The 18,554-nt window shown below is 41.5% G+C and overlaps 2 protein-coding genes across 5 annotated transcripts in view; both read right to left on the bottom strand.

Moving 5' to 3' along the window:
* Window positions 1-5,883, bottom strand: part of LOC138621666 (drebrin) — a 31,453-nt gene extending 25,570 nt beyond the window's left edge. The window contains exon 1 of the mRNA XM_069699891.1: window positions 5,598-5,883. Coding sequence (XP_069555992.1) covers window positions 5,598-5,689 — 92 coding nt within the window. The 5' untranslated portion in view covers window positions 5,690-5,883. The remainder of the gene's footprint in view (window positions 1-5,597) is intronic.
* Window positions 5,884-12,135: 6,252 nt separating this feature from the next.
* rhobtb4 (Rho related BTB domain containing 4) overlaps window positions 12,136-18,554 on the bottom strand; it is a 44,047-nt gene continuing 37,628 nt past the window's right edge. For all 4 annotated transcript variants that reach the window (XM_069699895.1, XM_069699894.1, XM_069699893.1 and 1 more), the window contains 2 exons: window positions 18,364-18,469; window positions 12,136-17,706 (listed from right to left, as the gene is read on the bottom strand). In XM_069699895.1, the coding sequence (XP_069555996.1) occupies window positions 17,528-17,706; window positions 18,364-18,469 (285 nt within the window). In that variant the 3' untranslated portion in view covers window positions 12,136-17,527. The remainder of the gene's footprint in view (window positions 17,707-18,363; window positions 18,470-18,554) is intronic.

Genomic DNA, 18,554 nt, shown 5'->3' with positions numbered 1-18,554 from the left:
GTTCACCTAAACAGAGATACACACTGTATAACAGCCATTATAGCTATCATTGTTATCATCTTCCAACATGCCACCCACAGACTTGCTCACACAGGCAGAAAGGCGCAGCCTTCACAGTACAGAGCAATTATTTGTATCTTTTAATTGGGAATTATTTGTTACAATAGCTTTTAAAAACCTTTACTTAACCTCGATACAAATGTGCCCTGATGGGACACTTGTGTGCTTAATCATTGTCCTAATATCCCACAGAAATCACTTAAATGACCAAAGTACTGCTCTGATCAGCCCAAATTAGTGCTCAAATATCCGAGTGTCCAGCCAAGGAACCTCTCTAGTTGGTTCAAGTTCTAGTCTTACTAGACTGTCCTCCGAAAAAAAAAAACACTCAGGTCTTTGTTCAAGCAAATCATTACAACCCACTGCTCTGTTAAAGTTACCTCTTTAAGGCTCTTTGAGGTCAAAGAGGTAACGGTCCCTGAGAAGTGGCACACTTCAGATGACGTCTACATCCTTTTAATTTTGTTGCCCTCATGAGCAACTTGGAAGTGAGAAAGTTTTGACCTCCTGAGTGGGAAAATACAACTGGATGCCTGTTGAACAAGGAATGTACCATTAGGAAGGTGGAAGGTTTCTGGGAGCTCCGAGAAGTAGAGTTGATGTCACTTGACATGGCAGCATTTGTTGTAAAGGGAGGAAATGTGCTCGCCTCAAAATTAAGGTCAGATAGTCTCAGACTCGGTTAACCTAGTCTACCTAGTTTGCTAGCTGTGTTCAACGTCAGTACATCAGAATAGTGCAGAAATGTAGTGGACAAATAAAACTCCCCCCTAAGCTCCATTTCATCCCTGTGTTGGTTGGTTAAGTGATGAAGTTCTGTCACTTTTCTGTATTCTGACAGCAGAAATACAACACTGCTCCATTTGTCCTCGACCATTATTAGCTTCACATTTCCAACCACCAGTCAGGAGTCTTTTAAAGCTGCGTTTCTTGTCGGCGTGACGGCAAAAGTTGCTTAGCGCTGGGTGTAGGAAGCTGCTGTTTGGTTCCCGTTTTGAGTCACAAGTATGGGCCGTTTTTTAAAAGCATGTTTACTGTTGCCTTGACAACAAAGGTTGCATGACTTTAAGGAAGTAGTAGCTTTAACTTGATTGCGATTGAAGTCATCATTTTAACCCAAAGCAGTGTCTTTCTCTAACCCTGACCAAGGGGTTTTATGGCTAAACCTAACAAGGGGGGCCAATTTAGGAAGCACTCCGGGTCGTATTTTAAGGTAGAAACAAACAATCTATATGGTCGTATGGGCTGGAGGACTCGTTGGGTCTTACAGTTAACAAATGAAATACACCAAAACTAGTGTTACAAGCATAAATATGTGATAGGATGCTTGTTTCTTTGGAAATCAGTGTTATATGTCACACAGCCATGTTACTGCAAGGTAATTTACAGAAGGCAGGGATAGAGAGAGTGGATTGGGCATTGGTCCAGCTTACCCACCCTTTGTCTTCACATTACTGCTATTTATATCAAGGATCAATCAAATGTGTCCTGTTATCATTGAGCCTGATAACAACACTTTGTGTAGCCTTTGAAGCCTCATCCTGAACAGCAAGAGGAAAGCGAGCCGTCAGCTGGGTTTCCTTCTGAGGGATTCCACAGTTGAAGATGATCAATAGGATTTGTTTCAACACAGAAAGCTACATGACAACCTTTACCAAGTTAGATGGGGATTACACAACAGCTTGTGTGCCAGAAGCTAGTATTATTATGCTTTTGGGTGGGTTTTTTTACAGGTGTGTCTGTGGATAATTAGGGAACTGAACAAAAAGCAGAACCCGAGCGAGGAAGTTCAGTTCAAGTTTACAGTGTGACAATACAAAACAAACAGTTGTCTCTCGACAAACAAGATAACAGATTTGCTTCACTTACACATACAGTATAGTCTCTCATGGAGTCAGGAAATACTGTACACCTACAGTATACACACACACACACACACACACACACACACACACACACACACACACACACACACACACACACACACACACACACACACACACACACACACACACACACACACAACCCTGCAGTATACCTTCCTCCCTTCCATCCTTTCTCCACACCTACAGGTGTATTCCATCTAGCATGTAACTTTAGACCCAGCGACTCTTTAGGTATCAGTTAATCATGCATGAGCCTGTGGAAATTCTGGCAAGTAGCAGCAACACAAACACCCCGGGCCTGTGCTGAAATAAATGCTCCTCCATGTATCATCAGCAGGAGAGTCCCTTCACAGGAGATCAGAGGAGAGGAGGGATAGTGTGTTGCTTCTTACATGAACATGGGTAAGATTGATCCCTTCAATTTCCCACAGACTGTCAAACCCTCAGAAAAATGTAATGAAGATCAAATTAAAAACAAATTATTTATGTCCAGATAATTCATGAATTCAGAAGGTTGAATGACATGTTGTATTACAATACTAGATGAATATTTGTTTAACAGTTAAGTCACAGCAACAACAAAAGAATGTGTACACCATTTATAAAGTGTTACTAGAACGAGTTGAAGACCTGAAAGCAAATAAGTGTTGCTCGAGGTAAATTTCAATTTCAAAGCAATGCTAAAACTGAAACATAATATCTGTAATTATGTGGCCATTACCATTTGATGACAGATCACTTGGCAGCTATACTTCTGCCAAAAAAGATCAGAAGCAAAGTCTTTACATCACTCAACAGTAAGTCCTTCATATCAGTGAGGATCTATAGGAACTATATTAGTATACCAACTCAATAATGTATGCTTCTTTAAGCAATTCATGAACAATTAGTACATATAAACTTAATGAAATATGCCTCATTAATAAATGTAAATATCTAAACTTAGTCTCGGACCTGAAATTCAGTGAAGAGCGATTACTGTGTCCCAACTGAATCACTTTGTTACTACAAAGACATCAGATATTTGCTTCACATGTCACCGTCTAACTGCAGTAATCTCTACGCAAGAACACTTACCACAAGCATACCACACAGTATCAAAGTGCTCCTTGCAAGAAGGAGGTCTCTGAACAAGTTGTTTGCGACTTCACCAGAGCTTACAGATGTGCAGATATAGCCCACACCCATTCGAATGAATTGCTCCTCAGCTCAATAGGAATTTCTATTTTCCTGTAGGGTTTTCCTGTTCACAATGTAATTGGAAACATGCATTTTTACTGTTTATGTATCTGTCCGTCTCTTAAATAACACACACACACACACACACACACACACACACACACACACACACACACACACACACACACACACACACACACACACACACACACACACACACACACACACACACACACACGTGCACACCATGCACGTCTCCAGCCCATGAGTAACACATTTTGTAGTCCCCTGTGGTCCGGGAGACTGAGCAGAGACCTCCAAGGCTGTATGTTGAGCAGAGAGGTCTGAATGAACGATGCATTGAAATTGCTCCTCTTTTCTTTCGAGTCTCACCCACAAAGGGTCTGTTTCCCATTCAGGACACAAGGTCATTAGATAATACACACAGGGACCTCAAGGCCGCACAGTGGGGGCGGGATCATTCAGCAAAACAAGCCTCCTACCCTGCTCCATGCAATCGTCTCAACGCCCTAAACTCACTACAACAGTCTCTGCAGGATGCAAATGCACATCCAGAAACACACACACACACACACACACACACACACACACACACACACACACACACACACACACACACACACACACACACACACACACACACTCCTGTCTCAGTACTTTGACAGTGGGAATCATGACATCATCGTGTCTCCCTCCCACCTCTTTATCCAGTCAGCAGACTTATTTAGCGTTTGAAAGTGCGCTCAATGTGAAGGCTGTGGGATCTCTCTCTCTCTCTTTCTCTTTTCCTCTTGTAAGCACGAGCAAACACGCCTGTTGTGGATGCATCTGTACATGTGCGTGATTGTTTGATATGCAGCTGGTTGGCAGAGGCACAATCCAGATTTGTTATTTGCTGAAACTTTAGGGAAATGCTCTCAAACGAGGAAATTCTGGATCAGTGAGGTGTCAATGCTATGCTGAGCTGTTGCCATTGGACAAAAAAAATCCATAGTGATCCTGAACATGGGAATTTTAAGAGATTTTCCAAATGCAAGAGAGGATGGAAACTGAGCAAGTTCTGCCTGGATGGGGAATGTCTTTCCACCCCATTCATGAAGATGTCAGATTTCAGCTCGTCAAGATTAAGTCAGCGCTCTGAATCTCATTTCCTGAATGGCGTTGTTAGTCCCAAATTGAAGCCAGGAAGGAGGTAGGAAGAGAGTGGGCAGGGGAACCTTGGTGAAGTGAGAGATGTGGGGCAGAGGAAGATGAAACGGTTTGACAGAATCAGTCCTCTTCTTCCACATGAGCACGTGTGTGAGCCTGGGTGGGCCTTGGTCTAATTTTTCACCTACAACAGCAAGTTGAGTGGATGTGTGGCAAGAGAAGGTCATGGTACATGATATTCTCCCTGTACTACCTGCATATAGCCAGTAAAAACAAGTTTGAAGCTTGAGATCACAATACCTCACAGGCGCACACACACAGTATCAGTGAAGATTACACAGGCAGACTAGTATTGTTTGGAAAAGATGGCTAGATCGCCATAGTGACAGCCCAGTCAAACCCTAAAGGACAGAGTGAGCTATGTGTCAGATGATCAGGTTACAGCATAACAGGGTTTCAAAGCCAGTGCAGAATTCATGAAATTAATAATTTAAGTGTCCATGTGCTAAAGAATCATCTGGTGTATAAATTCAAGTCGAAATTTTAAAGTATCTCTTTGAAACATTCTTTACACTTGACTTTTAGTTTTAGATGCTGGTTCTGTATTTATGTTTCAGAACCACTCTACACAGCCCCTCGTTCACATTTTTCCCGAAACAACCTTAATTTGTTGCACACATTTACATTTTAAATAGTGTCATTTGTGGATGGGAGCCTACTCCTGCAGTCAAATTAAAGAGCCTCTCCCTGAAAGACAACCCCTGTCAGAGATCATGCACATCGGCAGAAACACGATCCGATGCAGCCTCCTAACTACTCCTGAGGGAGACCAGCAGTGTCACGGAGCGCAAGGCCCGGGTGAGGGCAGCGAGCTGCCGGCCAGGTGCTGCGCTCTGAGCCGCACCAGCCGCCTGGCGTGCGTTATGGACGGCAATTAAAAGTCAGTGCATCCCTGTGTCACAAAACCAGGCTGCAAACATTTGTCATTGCCCAACTTTGAATTATAGTCCAGGTTGCGTGCTTCCCCTGTGCTGGCCAACTCCAGGCTCACTGGATTAATTGAAATCAAGCCTCCGCTTACGCAACCGCCAGTTAAGCGTAAACGGCTCGGACTCCTTCGGTGCAACAAGATGGAGAACTTGAAGTTACGCGAAAAGTTACTGATTGTACTTGCGTTCGTAATAGTCCCATTATAATGACGCAGCATTATAAAGTTGACATCTAATCTGTGTTATGATAAAGACAAATCACGTTCGACTATGACAGGTAGATGCAGTTTTGTTCAAGAGCACTATATGTTACCAGTTGGTGGAGGAACGGGGGTTGAGGATGTCCTCTTTGGCCGTGAGCAGCGACAGGCTGTAGGTATCAAGGTTGACCGTTCGCGTGCTCATGATGTCAAAAGTTTCCAGACCACTCCCGCAGCTTCTCTGTTCACAGGTCCCGATGGCTTTCGGGGTCGGAGTATCAGCTGGAGAACAGCCACAGCGCAATACCGATTGTCGGCCAAGAAAACTGCAGTAGAGGAATGCAGGTTCATGCAATGTGGGCTTTAGTTCCAAAGGGGAGCGTTGTGTGCAGGCGCTGCGCACTCACAGCGTGGAGGAGACTGTGACTGCACTCTGGTCTTTGTGCAGCTGGGTAGAATAAGTTTTCGCTAAAAAGCCCCACCTCCCGTTGAGAGAGTGGAAAGCATAATGACTTCACTGGCTGGGTCGCTTGGAAGAATAGTGTTCAGAGTGCAACACGGCTTCACGGCAACACCACAGATCATACAAAACGTTGATTATATTGTTGATATAATCTTGATTTGACAACTTTTGTCTTCTTTTGCATCACACTTTGGGCAACAGACGAATTATTGCACCACATTAAGTTAGCAAATGAATGAGAGTCCACAGCATGGAACAATCTCATGAAATGAATTGCACTCTAAATCTGTTTTGTTGTTGTTGTTTTGTTGTTTTGTTTGGATAATTGTGATGTTCAAAGCTTGGTTTGAACCAAAAAATAAATTGCTGATTTTGATTGGAGGGGCTACAAGGTGGCTTTTAATCTGCCGGTTTCTCTTTGTCTCTCTGAATCAGCCCCCACTGGCTCCCACTGGCCCTTGGCAGACTCCAGAGAAGCCATTTACAGGCAATTTCTCAACAAACCAAAGAAGGGCCAATTTCATGGGAACTGAGTCTGAAGCAGGCAGCGCATTAAAATAAATAAATAAATAAAAGCGGGGGAGGCTGTTTCAGTGTTTGAGAACGGCTGGGGGTCCGTTCCATTGCCACCCAACAGTGACACACTCATAAACTGACCACATGCAGACACGCATACACAAACACTGCCATGCAGTCATCCACATGGATCACACATACATGCTCACACAAGCTGTGAACAGACACTTCCTCCAGACCATACACGCACATTGTTGTGTACACACACACACACACTCATGCACTGGTATTTTCCTGTGGGTCAGTGGAACGGAGGTTTAACATCTTGGATTATAGGAACGTTCCTGAGCTCTTTAATTTACTTAGCAGCCATTCTTAGATAATCCAGGACAGATACAGAGGATAAAAGTCACAGGTTTTTATATTCTGATGTGTCGGGCTCAAGCCGGATTTGTCCATATGAAGTCTGACTTCAGATCACTTTTCCCTTACATGTAATACGCTATTCACCGGAAATGCTTCACAATGGCCGAGTAATCCTCTGGTGAATATTGGATTGACACAGCCAGCCGATGGAATCACTCATGAAAAAGAAACACTTCCTAATAAGGCATAGAGTTTCTGTTTTCATCTGTGTATTTCTCTTCTTTGGATACATATTTTACTGTCAGGGCTGCAGCTGCTGTTTAATTGTAGAGTCAGAGAAATCATTTTAGTCAACACTGCATATGAAAATCAGTTTTTAAAAGAATTTTACACTTTTGGTATTTAGATAAGAGTGGAGTAAGCTGCTGTTAAATAAAGGGTGTTTATGGTGTATTGTCATAATTTAAATAACTAGAGAGATAGTGACACAAATCTGACATGATACTTTGCAACTGTGACGACTCACTGTGTCACCTTTCGCTTAGAAATGATATATTTCCCCCACATCCGGTCAACTCACCCTCTAAGTAATGTAAAACATGCGGTAAGAAAGCATGCAGTGTGCTCCAACTCTGCCGTTTAGGTCTGAAGCCTACATGCCACGGGGACAAGGAGCATGACATCCCCATGCCACTATTATTCTTACAACTTCCTGCTATTAGAGGCTGTGAAGCCCTCTTGCAGCCTTTCAGCCCTTCACTGTGGAAGTGAGCCGAAATGCTGTTGTGCTCCACTTCAGAGGACTTTGGCATTTCCTCCGTTGGGGTGCGGTGGCAGCTGTTGTCGGAGATGGGGTCTAAATGTGGGAGTGATTGTGTGTCCAGTGGGAATTTAGACATTTGTGTGTATGTATGTGGGAGCTGATGGGGATTTTCTCCTCATTTACTGAAATTTGTTCTCCAGTTGTGACAGGCTTTTTGTACAGTTTCCTGCCTTCCTGCCATCGCCGAAACTAATAGCTTGGGTGTGGCTGACGGAGTGCTTAGAGGCCCAGTCACACACAACGTCCTCTAAGAGTCTCCGAGATCGCTCCTAAATTCACAATTTAGATATGTCTCTTTGCCGTGTGGCATTACATAACACGCAAAGCCTGAAATCCCTCTGAATTGACAAAATAAACTTCTGCCGCTGAGCAAACCCAATCTTTCCTGGGGGACATCAAGGCTTATTCAGATCTGATAGCTGGTGTTAAAAGGTCAGATATGCGTTTGGGGTTTATGGGGCCACAGCTTCAGCTTTGTCCTCATGTTTTCCTACATTTCACTAATAATATGTTTTCTATTTCTCCTCTCTGCACACTTTCACAGGCTCAGACCCACCTGTATATGCAAATTCAAACAAGAGAATCAAAAACATGAAATATAGCCTGTCTGGATGTAGATAGAAAGCATTCCTACGTGGTGAAAAGATGCAAAGCTACAGAATGAATGTTATATTTTGCATGTGAGCTTTTTACTGACGAAAGAATATATTCAGATGTAACCCCTTTGTAATCACCAACAATTTGAATAATATACTGTACTTTTCTGAGTAAAGTTACATTTGGTTAGATTAAGTAACAAAACAGGCAGGTTCAGTGGTAGCTGTGGGATTTATGTGAGATTAAATATGAATAGATTTCCTTTTTATTGCTCATTATATGACGATTAAAAAGATCCACTTAAATGATCCTTTATTTCTGTTCTTCTGGGTGGATTCTTATATAAACCCTAAGTTGTATTATTCACATTTTATTTCTGGAGCTCGGGACAGAAGGCAAAAATCCATTCATAATAAGGTGTTATATGTAAGAAGCTTGAGTTCTCGTGTGAAAAATAATGTTGTTAATTTACTGTTGCAAATGTTATGTCATCAATTTACTATAGTAATATGCTATCATAGCCACACAGCGGTTTTAATTTTTTATTCCAAGACAGGCACTGTGATGCCCCGCCGCCCCCGCCTCCTGTTCTGGTACTGCTCAGTTCGAAGTCATATTATTGCTTTCTTGGAGAAACACGTAGATAATGAGGTGGATGTGGGAGAGGCTCAATCAGTGGAACTAAGTCAGTCAATAGTGATACGCCTGTAATGTACACATTTTTATCTGACAGCTGAATTCAACAATTGTATCAGCAGCCGGAGGCTAATAACACCATGGCGTATCCGTTAGAGACAATTGGGGTCAATCAAGGTGCCAGACAGGCGTGATACAGGAAGGAAGCATCAGAGAAATGTAGCAAAGTTGGAAATAAGAGGCTCCTGTTGGAGAGAAGTAGAGACGGAAAAGATACAGTGCATACAGTACAGCTAAACATGCAGTTTGCCTTTGTGTGTGCGTGTGCGTGTGCATGTGTGTGAGTGTGTGAGATCAACACATGCTCTGTGAATCTGTGTGTCTTCTCATCAGGCTTCCAGGTTAGGTCATTGCTCAGCTATGCGGCTTCACAACAACCTTGAGATATCTTTCCCTTGGGCCTCAGTGTGTCTACGAGTGTGCGCATGCGAGTCTCTAAATGCATTCATGTGTTATGTGTAAGTTTAAATTACACTCTCACCTCTGTAAACACACAAAAAACAAGCTTTATCAAATAAGTGCTCCCTTTTCTCCTCACTCTGTCATTCCCAGAATGATTAAACATAAGATTTTGATTTCCTCATTGTTTTGAGGTTGCCTTTCTGCAGAGAACTATGTAGAGCTTAAACACGCCGCAGGATAAGGCAGAACATTTTTTTTAAATACACAAATTTCAGTTAACAAAAAAAAAAAAAAAAGGAGTGGATTGTCTGCTTTCCAATACCAAATAGCCCTTAAATTAGGCCGTGGTTACAGGATGATAAAGTACTCCTAAACTTTGCTTTGAGAAGCCCTGATTTAGAGATGTGGGTAGGCTTAGGGGGCAGTTTTGTTTATGGAGCAGACCTTGGGGAGGTCTAGACCAACATCATGTAAATGAAACACACTTTGAGGAGGGTGAAATACACAGAGGAATGTGCTGTCACTCAACAAATGGACCTCCTCTGTAGGTTTGCATTTCTAGTTTGTCTACCTTCTTATAAAATGTCAATGTCAGTGTCAGTGTGTGTCTGAGAGTGTGTGATAAAGCTTTGAAGGTCTCATAATACATCGGTGCCTTTGAAAAGCCACAGTAAGACTGTGAAGACTAAAAAGTTCTGTCCCAGGTATGATCAAATCATACATGACCCTTTTCTAATGTTTAAAACTTCCGCTGACTCATCATATTCCTCAGGGTCAGACGTAAACCAGATTCATCTTTGGGATTATTTGATGAGTTCAGCTTCCATTATACCTGTATCGTCCACAAAAGCCAGCCAACACAGTTAAATTGCGTTGTTCTCTGCGTCTTTTGCTCCCATTTCAACTCGTCTTACTTTTACCCAGGAGAACTCTGGGAAATGAGAGCCAGATGTGGTGATGTCAGCACGTGTCTGTGACTCGCGTTCTACGAGGCTGTGGTGCGGGAGCACGGGCAACGTTTGTGGGAAATTTGAACACAGCCAGCGGCTCAAACAGCTGATGCAGCATAAAGGTCTGTAATCAGTGTTCAAACTGATGCTCGTGACCGAGGAGGTTGAGGTTGCTGCGACAAAACGCTAGTAAATTCCTCCATTTACAAGAAAATGAACGGAAAACTGATGTACGTCATCAGCTGTTTATAGTTTGTTAGTAGGCAGCGTGACTGGTGTGTTTTCCTAGAAGAGTAAGAAATGTGTGATTGTAACTCGCACATACGTCAGGACGGCATATGGGTGCAAAAACTCTATTTCCCGCAGCCACCACCTTGCCTTGTCACTCCTCTGAAGTTATGCATCATCAGCCACATCAATAAACATCTCCATGACAACCTCTTCCCCCATGTTTCTGTGGGTTTCTGTGATCCCACACCAGACTTTATTAAAAGTCTCAGCTCACAGCATGTTGATCTTGATGATGCATGTGTTCAAGGAGCCACTTGCTGACTCAGTCTCTCATTCATCCAAAGTTTCGAGGAAACTTAAAAAGACATTCAAGAATACACTGTTTGCATGCCAGAAAGTTTAGGGCTTATTTTCTATTTGTGCGTACAGTGGCTAAAAAAAAATTACACCAGCGCTAACACATCGAATCCATCCCAATACAGCAGCACTGCTATAAGTGATAGCTTATCATGTGTTACAGAGGCACTAACTCTACTAAATGGAACTATTTTAAAGGAACATAGTGTGTGTTTGGGATGTGCTGGGGACATCCTGGTTGACTGCACCAACGCATGCTAATTTCAGTGTTCAACAGGAGATGGGTCAGGGACCTCCTGACAAGCTCCTCAGTCTTTTCCTTTCACTATCACATGAACAAAACAAAGAGATTGTTAAGGTGCCACAAAAGCATGAATTCAAACTGAAAAACATGTCTGACATCCTGAGGCATAAAACTACTTTATAGTGTTTAAACTGATCATTTCAAAATGTAGAAAATAGGGTCTACAACCGTTTTATTCTACTTCTCTCATTACGGTTGCACAGTTGTTGTTTCTTCACTAGGTGGCAGAGCTGCTTCGACCTCTGTGTGCGTTTGATGCTTGAAACAAATGGTTGATAAAGACAAAAGATAAAGACGGAGGGAATGAAAACACCTGCAATTATTTGAGAGTTCTATATATTGAGTTTTTCATGGCTACGTTTTCTTCGGTGTACTGTAGTGGTTATTAATGTATTCAGTATTTTCATGTTTTGATGTAAGAAAGTATATGAAATGTTTGGAATTATGATGTTTCAGCCCTGTTTTCTCAACATAGTGTGATTACTGTGTAAAGCGTCCACCATGAAAACATGTAAAAATAAGACAAACCATCTTCCTCTTGTCCTATACTAAAGGATTACTGTATTTAAAAATCAGATTACTTAATACTGCAGAGCTTTATGACATAATCCTCCTCCTGCCTGTCATATCATCATTCAATTTAGATAAATTCATTGTATTGTAGTGTGCATCTGGATGTTAGAGAGGTTTTTATAGGTGGTTGAAATCAACAAAATTGTCAATTTTTTTTTTTTTAATTTCCTACCTTTAACCACCTGCCCTTCAATTTCTATTCCATTATTAATATGTATTCAGTTTATTGGTAATCAAAGGATCCATTTAAGTATATGCAAGTGTTTACCGATACATTACAACATGTTCGAAAACTAAAAGATGACAGCTGCAGCCTCCCTCTTTCTATTTTGTAAATTCACAAAACACACAATAACCAAACACATGACACAACTTCAAAAGATTAACAGTTTTAATAAAAGTCAAACATCAAAATACTGAAATGGCAAAAAAAAAAAGTTTTTTATTTTTTTTTCTACAATTCTTTTTGAAATTTTTTACAAATCACAGTGGTTCAAAAATATTACAAAATTTTAGTTTCAAAACTTTTTTTTTTTTTTTTTTTTTTTTTTGCAACAGCAGCAAAACATTCTGATTGTTGTGTATTTTTCTTGAAAGCCCTTAATAGTTTGTGAGTGTGGTGTGCTCTTTCTTTTGCTTTTTATTGTAATAAGCACAATAACATCAGCAGTAAATGTTAATAAAACTCATATGAGTCAATGAAAATAAAAGTGCATAACGATACTATACAGCTTATATGATACACTTAAAAATAACACTATAGACCAGGGGTTAATTACACCATGTCTGTCTATACAAACACCTCTCTGCTTACAATCCTATGTATACACCAACTTAGTAAATAGATAAAAGTGTGGCGAAGAAAGTGAGAGGTTACTTCCAGCTGGGACTTGTATAACATTTACAACACTGCACTGTACTTTGGATAAGAACTATCTTCATTAATGCATAACATATATATAGTTGTCGCAGCTAATATCTTCCTTTAATCCACCAGTAGTTCACAGATGCTGTTCCTCAACCAAATGGACACTGACTGTATGTATGACTGCAACAGTGCAGATAAATAATGGAAGCGATAGAGAACATTACTGACTTTTGCTTACAGAGAAAGACTAAGCGGAGGAAGTGGAAAAGAAAATTGATATTTTCAATTTTGATGAGGAAAACTTGTAAATATAAAGACAGCATACTTATCAAAAAAGTACTATTAGGCTACATATTAGAAAGTGCAGGCACCTGAAAGAGTGCGGAAACATTATTCTAAAATTGCTGGTTTGCTGGGTTTCTTGGTCATTTCATAATTTAAGTCATCGATTGTGTCGCTTTAGCAAAGATGATGTTACATACTGAACCTGTGAAGCCCAATATCTTATGTTACCACTGGAAGTTATCAATATGACCCCGTTGGCCAGAAAAGTGCTAAAAAAAAACTATTCAACGAAAGCATAAGCAACTCCACATAAGCTCTAAAATACCGTATATTCATGAAAGCTACCTAATTATATTTCTGTGCTCACGTGTATATTTCTTGGCTTAACTGACTTTAATTTGAGCCCAGAAGGCTGCAGGTGCAATGCCGTCAGCCAAAAGAGCGAGATTTCACAGAAGGCACAGGAGCGGAGACACCAAACACTAAAAACAAGGTGTCTCAGTCACTAGGCCTCACAATATAACGGGGAGATCAGGCCCGTGAGGAAGGAAGAACTGCTCCATCTAAAGTAACGTGACAGTAAAAAGGCTGTGACGAGACAATCCAGATAAATTCCACAACCCTGTCCAACATCAGAGTGTAACAAGAGGTAACTTTGGCTGGGAGGGGTCAGTGTGGAGAATTATTGAGGCTTTAGTAAAATTAACAAGGCTTTTGAGGATCTGTCTCTCCCTCTCTGTGAATCAGGGTTCCTCAACCTTGTCTGGCCCGTATCTCCATTTCCTTTTCCCACAGTTTCACCCCAATAAGCGTTTAATTAATTTTTTGTTATCATTTCCATTTTAGAAATTTCCCGCAACCCCATAGGCACGTCAAGTGACCCCAAATAGGTTCCCAACACCAAAGGTTAAGAAACTGCTGTATATACAGTAGCCAATGTCTAACCCCAGAAACATGCATCATGCTTTACGCAAATCCTCTTTCGTCACATGCAATATTAATCTGAACGTTGGCTATCAGCCATTTAGGATATTCCTAAAATGTGTATTACAATACTTGATTTTGACTGAAATTTTGATTTCTATGCTTTTCAGTTCCCCCCCCCCCCCAGAACCCAGTATCTTAAAAAATCACAAGATTAAGCTTGATTGATTTTTTATTAACTCCAGTAAGAACAGAGAAGGGACGTCTGTTACACTGCGCAGCAGCAGCAGATCATCTGCATTCGTTTCCCAGGCAAAAGTCTATAAATGTCCCAGCACATTATCTAAAGTCGTATATTTACTGATGCTACCTTAAGCTGTGCTGAGCTAATTAGCAAAAAAACCACAAACAATTGTGCATAAAGCCACAGAGCGAGAAGAGCGCTACTGTGGAGTTCAGTGCCAACAAGACCTGCGAGAAGCTGGACGAGTCGCGTTGTTCAGCTCGGCACTGAGCAAGTTGTGGGGAAAATTTGAAAGACGTGAGTGTCGTGCTACAATCATCAGGTTTAGAAACAATCTTGCATGAGGATCAATTCACGCTAAATACAGAAAGGTACAGTCATAGACAAAAAGAAAAGAAGAACGTGCATTCCAACACAAGTGTCATTATAATGACAACGTTAGGCCACCATGCAAATTAACCACATGCCATAAGTGGTTGCACCCTCCCAGCACACAGGCCAGCCAGTGCTCAGTGAAAAGCTGTGCTTTCTCAAAGTCAGTGGTTTTAAAGTTAAACTGCAGGAATCAACCTGACGTTGTTGAATCGCTACCTCTCAATCACCTAGTCAGTGGAGAACCCCAACCAGTAAAGACAACATCCTAATATAAGGCCATTTGATTAGACCAACCTCTTTGTACTACACTCGGTAAAGACTTTCAAAGGCCATTTGTCTGCATAAAACAAGCAGTATGCCTAAAGATTCTGCACAGGCATGGCTCAAGTTGGCTTAAAAAATTCCCTCAAGAAGGATAATGGCTGAGAGTGCTTAAAGCAACACCGTGATCTATTATACACCTGGCCATTGTTGACTGTATCTATCACATCATTGACTGCAGAATCTGTCTGCAGGTTTGAACCAAGATGTTTGCTAAAATCCCCCATTAGTTTTTTGTTTTGTCCAACTATAAGGCACATGGACCAAGAGAAGAGGTTTAATGGGTCACGTTAACCATTAAGACAAATTGATTCGATGGGGGGGGGGAGGAGGAGGAGGCCATGGAAGTCCATCGAAAACTGTCCCCAACTTTTCTCCTCTTTAGGTCTCATTTCAAAGCATCACACTGGGATAGCTTTAAATATCTATGGAGTAATTCCAAAATATGTGGGGTGTATGTCATGCTGACTGAGACTCGTTCACTTTTACTCCACTTTCACTCTTCTTAGACACGAATCAGATCAATTCTCACTTGGTTCTCGTGGGATCCTGTATCTGACTTCTATTTCGGTAGCCGACAATGACTTTCCACGGCTCCTGTGGAGAACAGCAGAACACGCCACATGTTTCACACAATCTCTCTATCTCCTACAGTTGCCTGGGTAAAGCTGAGGGGCGCAAATCCACAAATAGAACAACTCGTCACCACAACGTCTTTTTCTTACACATTCAGTCCGAAAGCCCAAAGAAATTAGCACCCTTAACCCTTAAGAAAATCTGATTTGCCCTCATATGCAGTTGCGTGTTAATCTGCCTGTCGTTTGAAACAACACTCATGATTGCAAATTCAATCTAAAGTAATCACATTGGTTATGAATATAAAGGCAGAAAACAACATTACAGGGTTGTAACCACTGTATGTAAAATCAGAAATCTACACATTCTTAAAATCAGTGACCTATTATGACCTCTAACAGACTGTTAGTAAATGAAGAAAAATTAAGGTTTAAAAATGCTCACATTAAATTTGAATACCCTGGTTACATTTCTGCATGTTCTTTACAGGTAAACACTAAACAACTAGACAGATGCTTGAACTCTGAACATAAAATCACGTGTGTTTGTGTGTTCATGTGGACACTGTCTTATTGTGTCTTGAGCACCATTTTCAATTCCAGCAACAGGAATGGAAGGCAATGTCCAGCAGTGACACTTTTCTTCTGACACCTTAGTGTGAAACTGTCACCCCGAAGAGGGGTCCAAACATTAATCTACACTGCTGCCTTCTCTAAAGTCACTTTTTCTTCTCTCATTTATCCCCTCTTGTTCATAAAAAAAAAAAAAAAAAAAACATGAAAGCAGGGAAGTAGAAATAAAGAAAGTGATGAAGAAGCATCAGAGCTTTGGTGTCCAGAATCAGGTCAAAATCAGTTGGTATAGTTTTTAAATTCATCAATAACAATGTGCATGTGCTTTAGGTTATTTTTAGTTGTTTTTTTAACACTTTGGAAGTATTTAAGTTACACTGATGATCTAAAGAACTGCAACTAGAGTGAAGAAAACACAGGCATACAAACTGTTATTGTGTTAGGTTCCTGCCAGGGTCCTGAGCAGTGCTGCCCCTGGTGGTGTAGGGGTGTAAAGGCAGGCTGGCCGAGGTGAATCAACGCAACCTAGTGGTCAACGACGTTAGAAGCGCATTTGTTTAATACTGTATCCATCAATCCTCAATGGCAGAGGTATCAAGTAAGGCTTTACCCCCCGTTATTTCTAAAGAGTGGTCATTTGAGGGCCCCTGAAATGCAGTTTGGTGAAATCAAGGGAGAGCTTGTGTTTTCCTTTTTTGCAAGTGTGGTGTTTAGAAGGAGAGGCTGGGAGGCGCAGGGGTGGATGATGGACATCGAGAGACCACATCAGGTCTATACTGAAAGCTGATAGCTACGATCAAACCTCCTGACGGGAGGATCTTAACTTGCAAATTTTTTTTCACCTAATTTTTGCACTTGCAATGGCAATTATCAGCTTCCTGGCAGCCATTTCCCCTGATGATAGTGTTCTTGAAGGCGTAAAAAAAAATATATATAAGGGCAAATAATATTAAAATAATATGAAGTATATTGTCAGTTCCTGGGAATCCAGTGCTGGTTTTAGAGAGGTGGATCATGGGCATGGGTCTGTGTGTGACAGCTAACAGTCTGTATAGAAGTGAAGGCAGAGGTAAGCTCCCTCAAGGGGGGCCGCAGTGGTCAACGTGTAATAGTCATTAAGGTCAATGTGAAGGATGGAGACTGAGAGATTGAGAGCCCTTGCTCCCAGTCCAATCACTCAAAGGCTGAGACACTGTGAGCGCTGGTGGAGGGACAGAGCTCTTGTGGAGGGGACAAGGGGCTGCACTGCAACACCATAGGCCCTTATAGATCAGGGCATCAGGGAAGCACTCAACTTGGAAGCATCACTCAATTATAATACCGCACACATATATTCACACATCCATGCGCATACCCTTCAGTTGAGTCCACACTCGTCACGCTGCATACCAAAATGCACTCATGTGGTCACCCACACTTATAAAGAGGCACGTACATTTCCCCAAACATGCTGACACTCAGGCATATTAGCGCTTAGGGACATTTCTCCACTGACAGAAGGTTCAGCGCCATCCTCCTTTAGATGCGTTAAGCTGGGGGCGTAGCTTTCTCGGGTGGGGATGACCCAGGTCAGGACAAGAATTCAGCGGAGTAAAACCCTTTAGGAGACGTGCGGGGAGGAGGACGGGTGCCTCCAGAAACACCAGCCCCGTTTGGTGTGTTGTTTGCGCAATATCTCCTCCTCGCGTTCCCGTTCCTTCTGAGAGCGCAGATAGCGGTCCTCCTCCTTCAGGAACCACACAGGAGGCCAGCGCTGCTTCTCAAAGTGCATCTGGTTTACTACAGAGAGGAGGGCAAACGTGCGAATTTGAAAAAGATGATGCATTGCGGTGCAAGACCTTTTTGTATCATTTCAGATATGCACTAGTGAATATATAGAAAAAGACACACAAGTAAACAACCGAGTGAATAAGAAAATAAAGCAGAGGAGTTCATGAAAGATTCTTCTCTCTTAAAACTCGTGAAATCAAAATATGAAACTTTCGAGCAGAGAATTTGTTTCCCTGCGTTCATGTTAAATCTTACTATTTATAAAAAAAAAAAATGTCTCATCACACCTCAATGAAAGGTGAGGATAAGTGTTACTGTTAAAATACCTGATGCAAGACATCATTTGCTTCTAGATTTTTCTTCTTTTACAAAAACAGCCCAAAAGGAACACATTTTTCTCCTACTTTTATATTTAGCTACTTTGCATCAGCGCATTTCCAGAAAAAAGATTCAGCCCTCCCACTCCAACCAAATGTTTGTTATGAACAAATCACACTGTGCTGTAATTCCTTACTAGTTTGATAAACCAGAAAATGTAACATTTTGTTCAAACTAGCACTGCAAAGCAAAAACTTGTCGGATATTTGCTGACAGAAAAGCTAAATGTTTCAAAGTGAGTTTGAGATAGAAAGATTATCAGGGTGAAGAGAGGCAAGGTTCCTGTACCTGGAGACATGGCCTTCATGTCTTTGGGAAACTTGCGGCAAATGCTGTTGTAATTAGTGCAGATGTGATGGAGACACCAAACTGATAGCTGCTTGGCATTGTGGAACTGCAAAAAGAAAAACAAGAGGAGAAATGAGTAAATGAGTTATTACAGTTCAGAAAAAAAGAGGCGAGATAAAGGTTAGTTGATT

This window comes from Brachyistius frenatus, unplaced genomic scaffold (genome assembly GCF_029030835.1).
Source record: "Brachyistius frenatus isolate BFR_SWC_R1_liver_20210118 unplaced genomic scaffold, ASM2903083v1 Contig_31, whole genome shotgun sequence".
Taxonomy (NCBI): domain Eukaryota; kingdom Metazoa; phylum Chordata; class Actinopteri; family Embiotocidae; genus Brachyistius; species Brachyistius frenatus.
The sequence above is the reverse complement of the archived record's forward strand: the minus strand, read 5'-3'. Positions and strand labels throughout refer to the sequence as shown.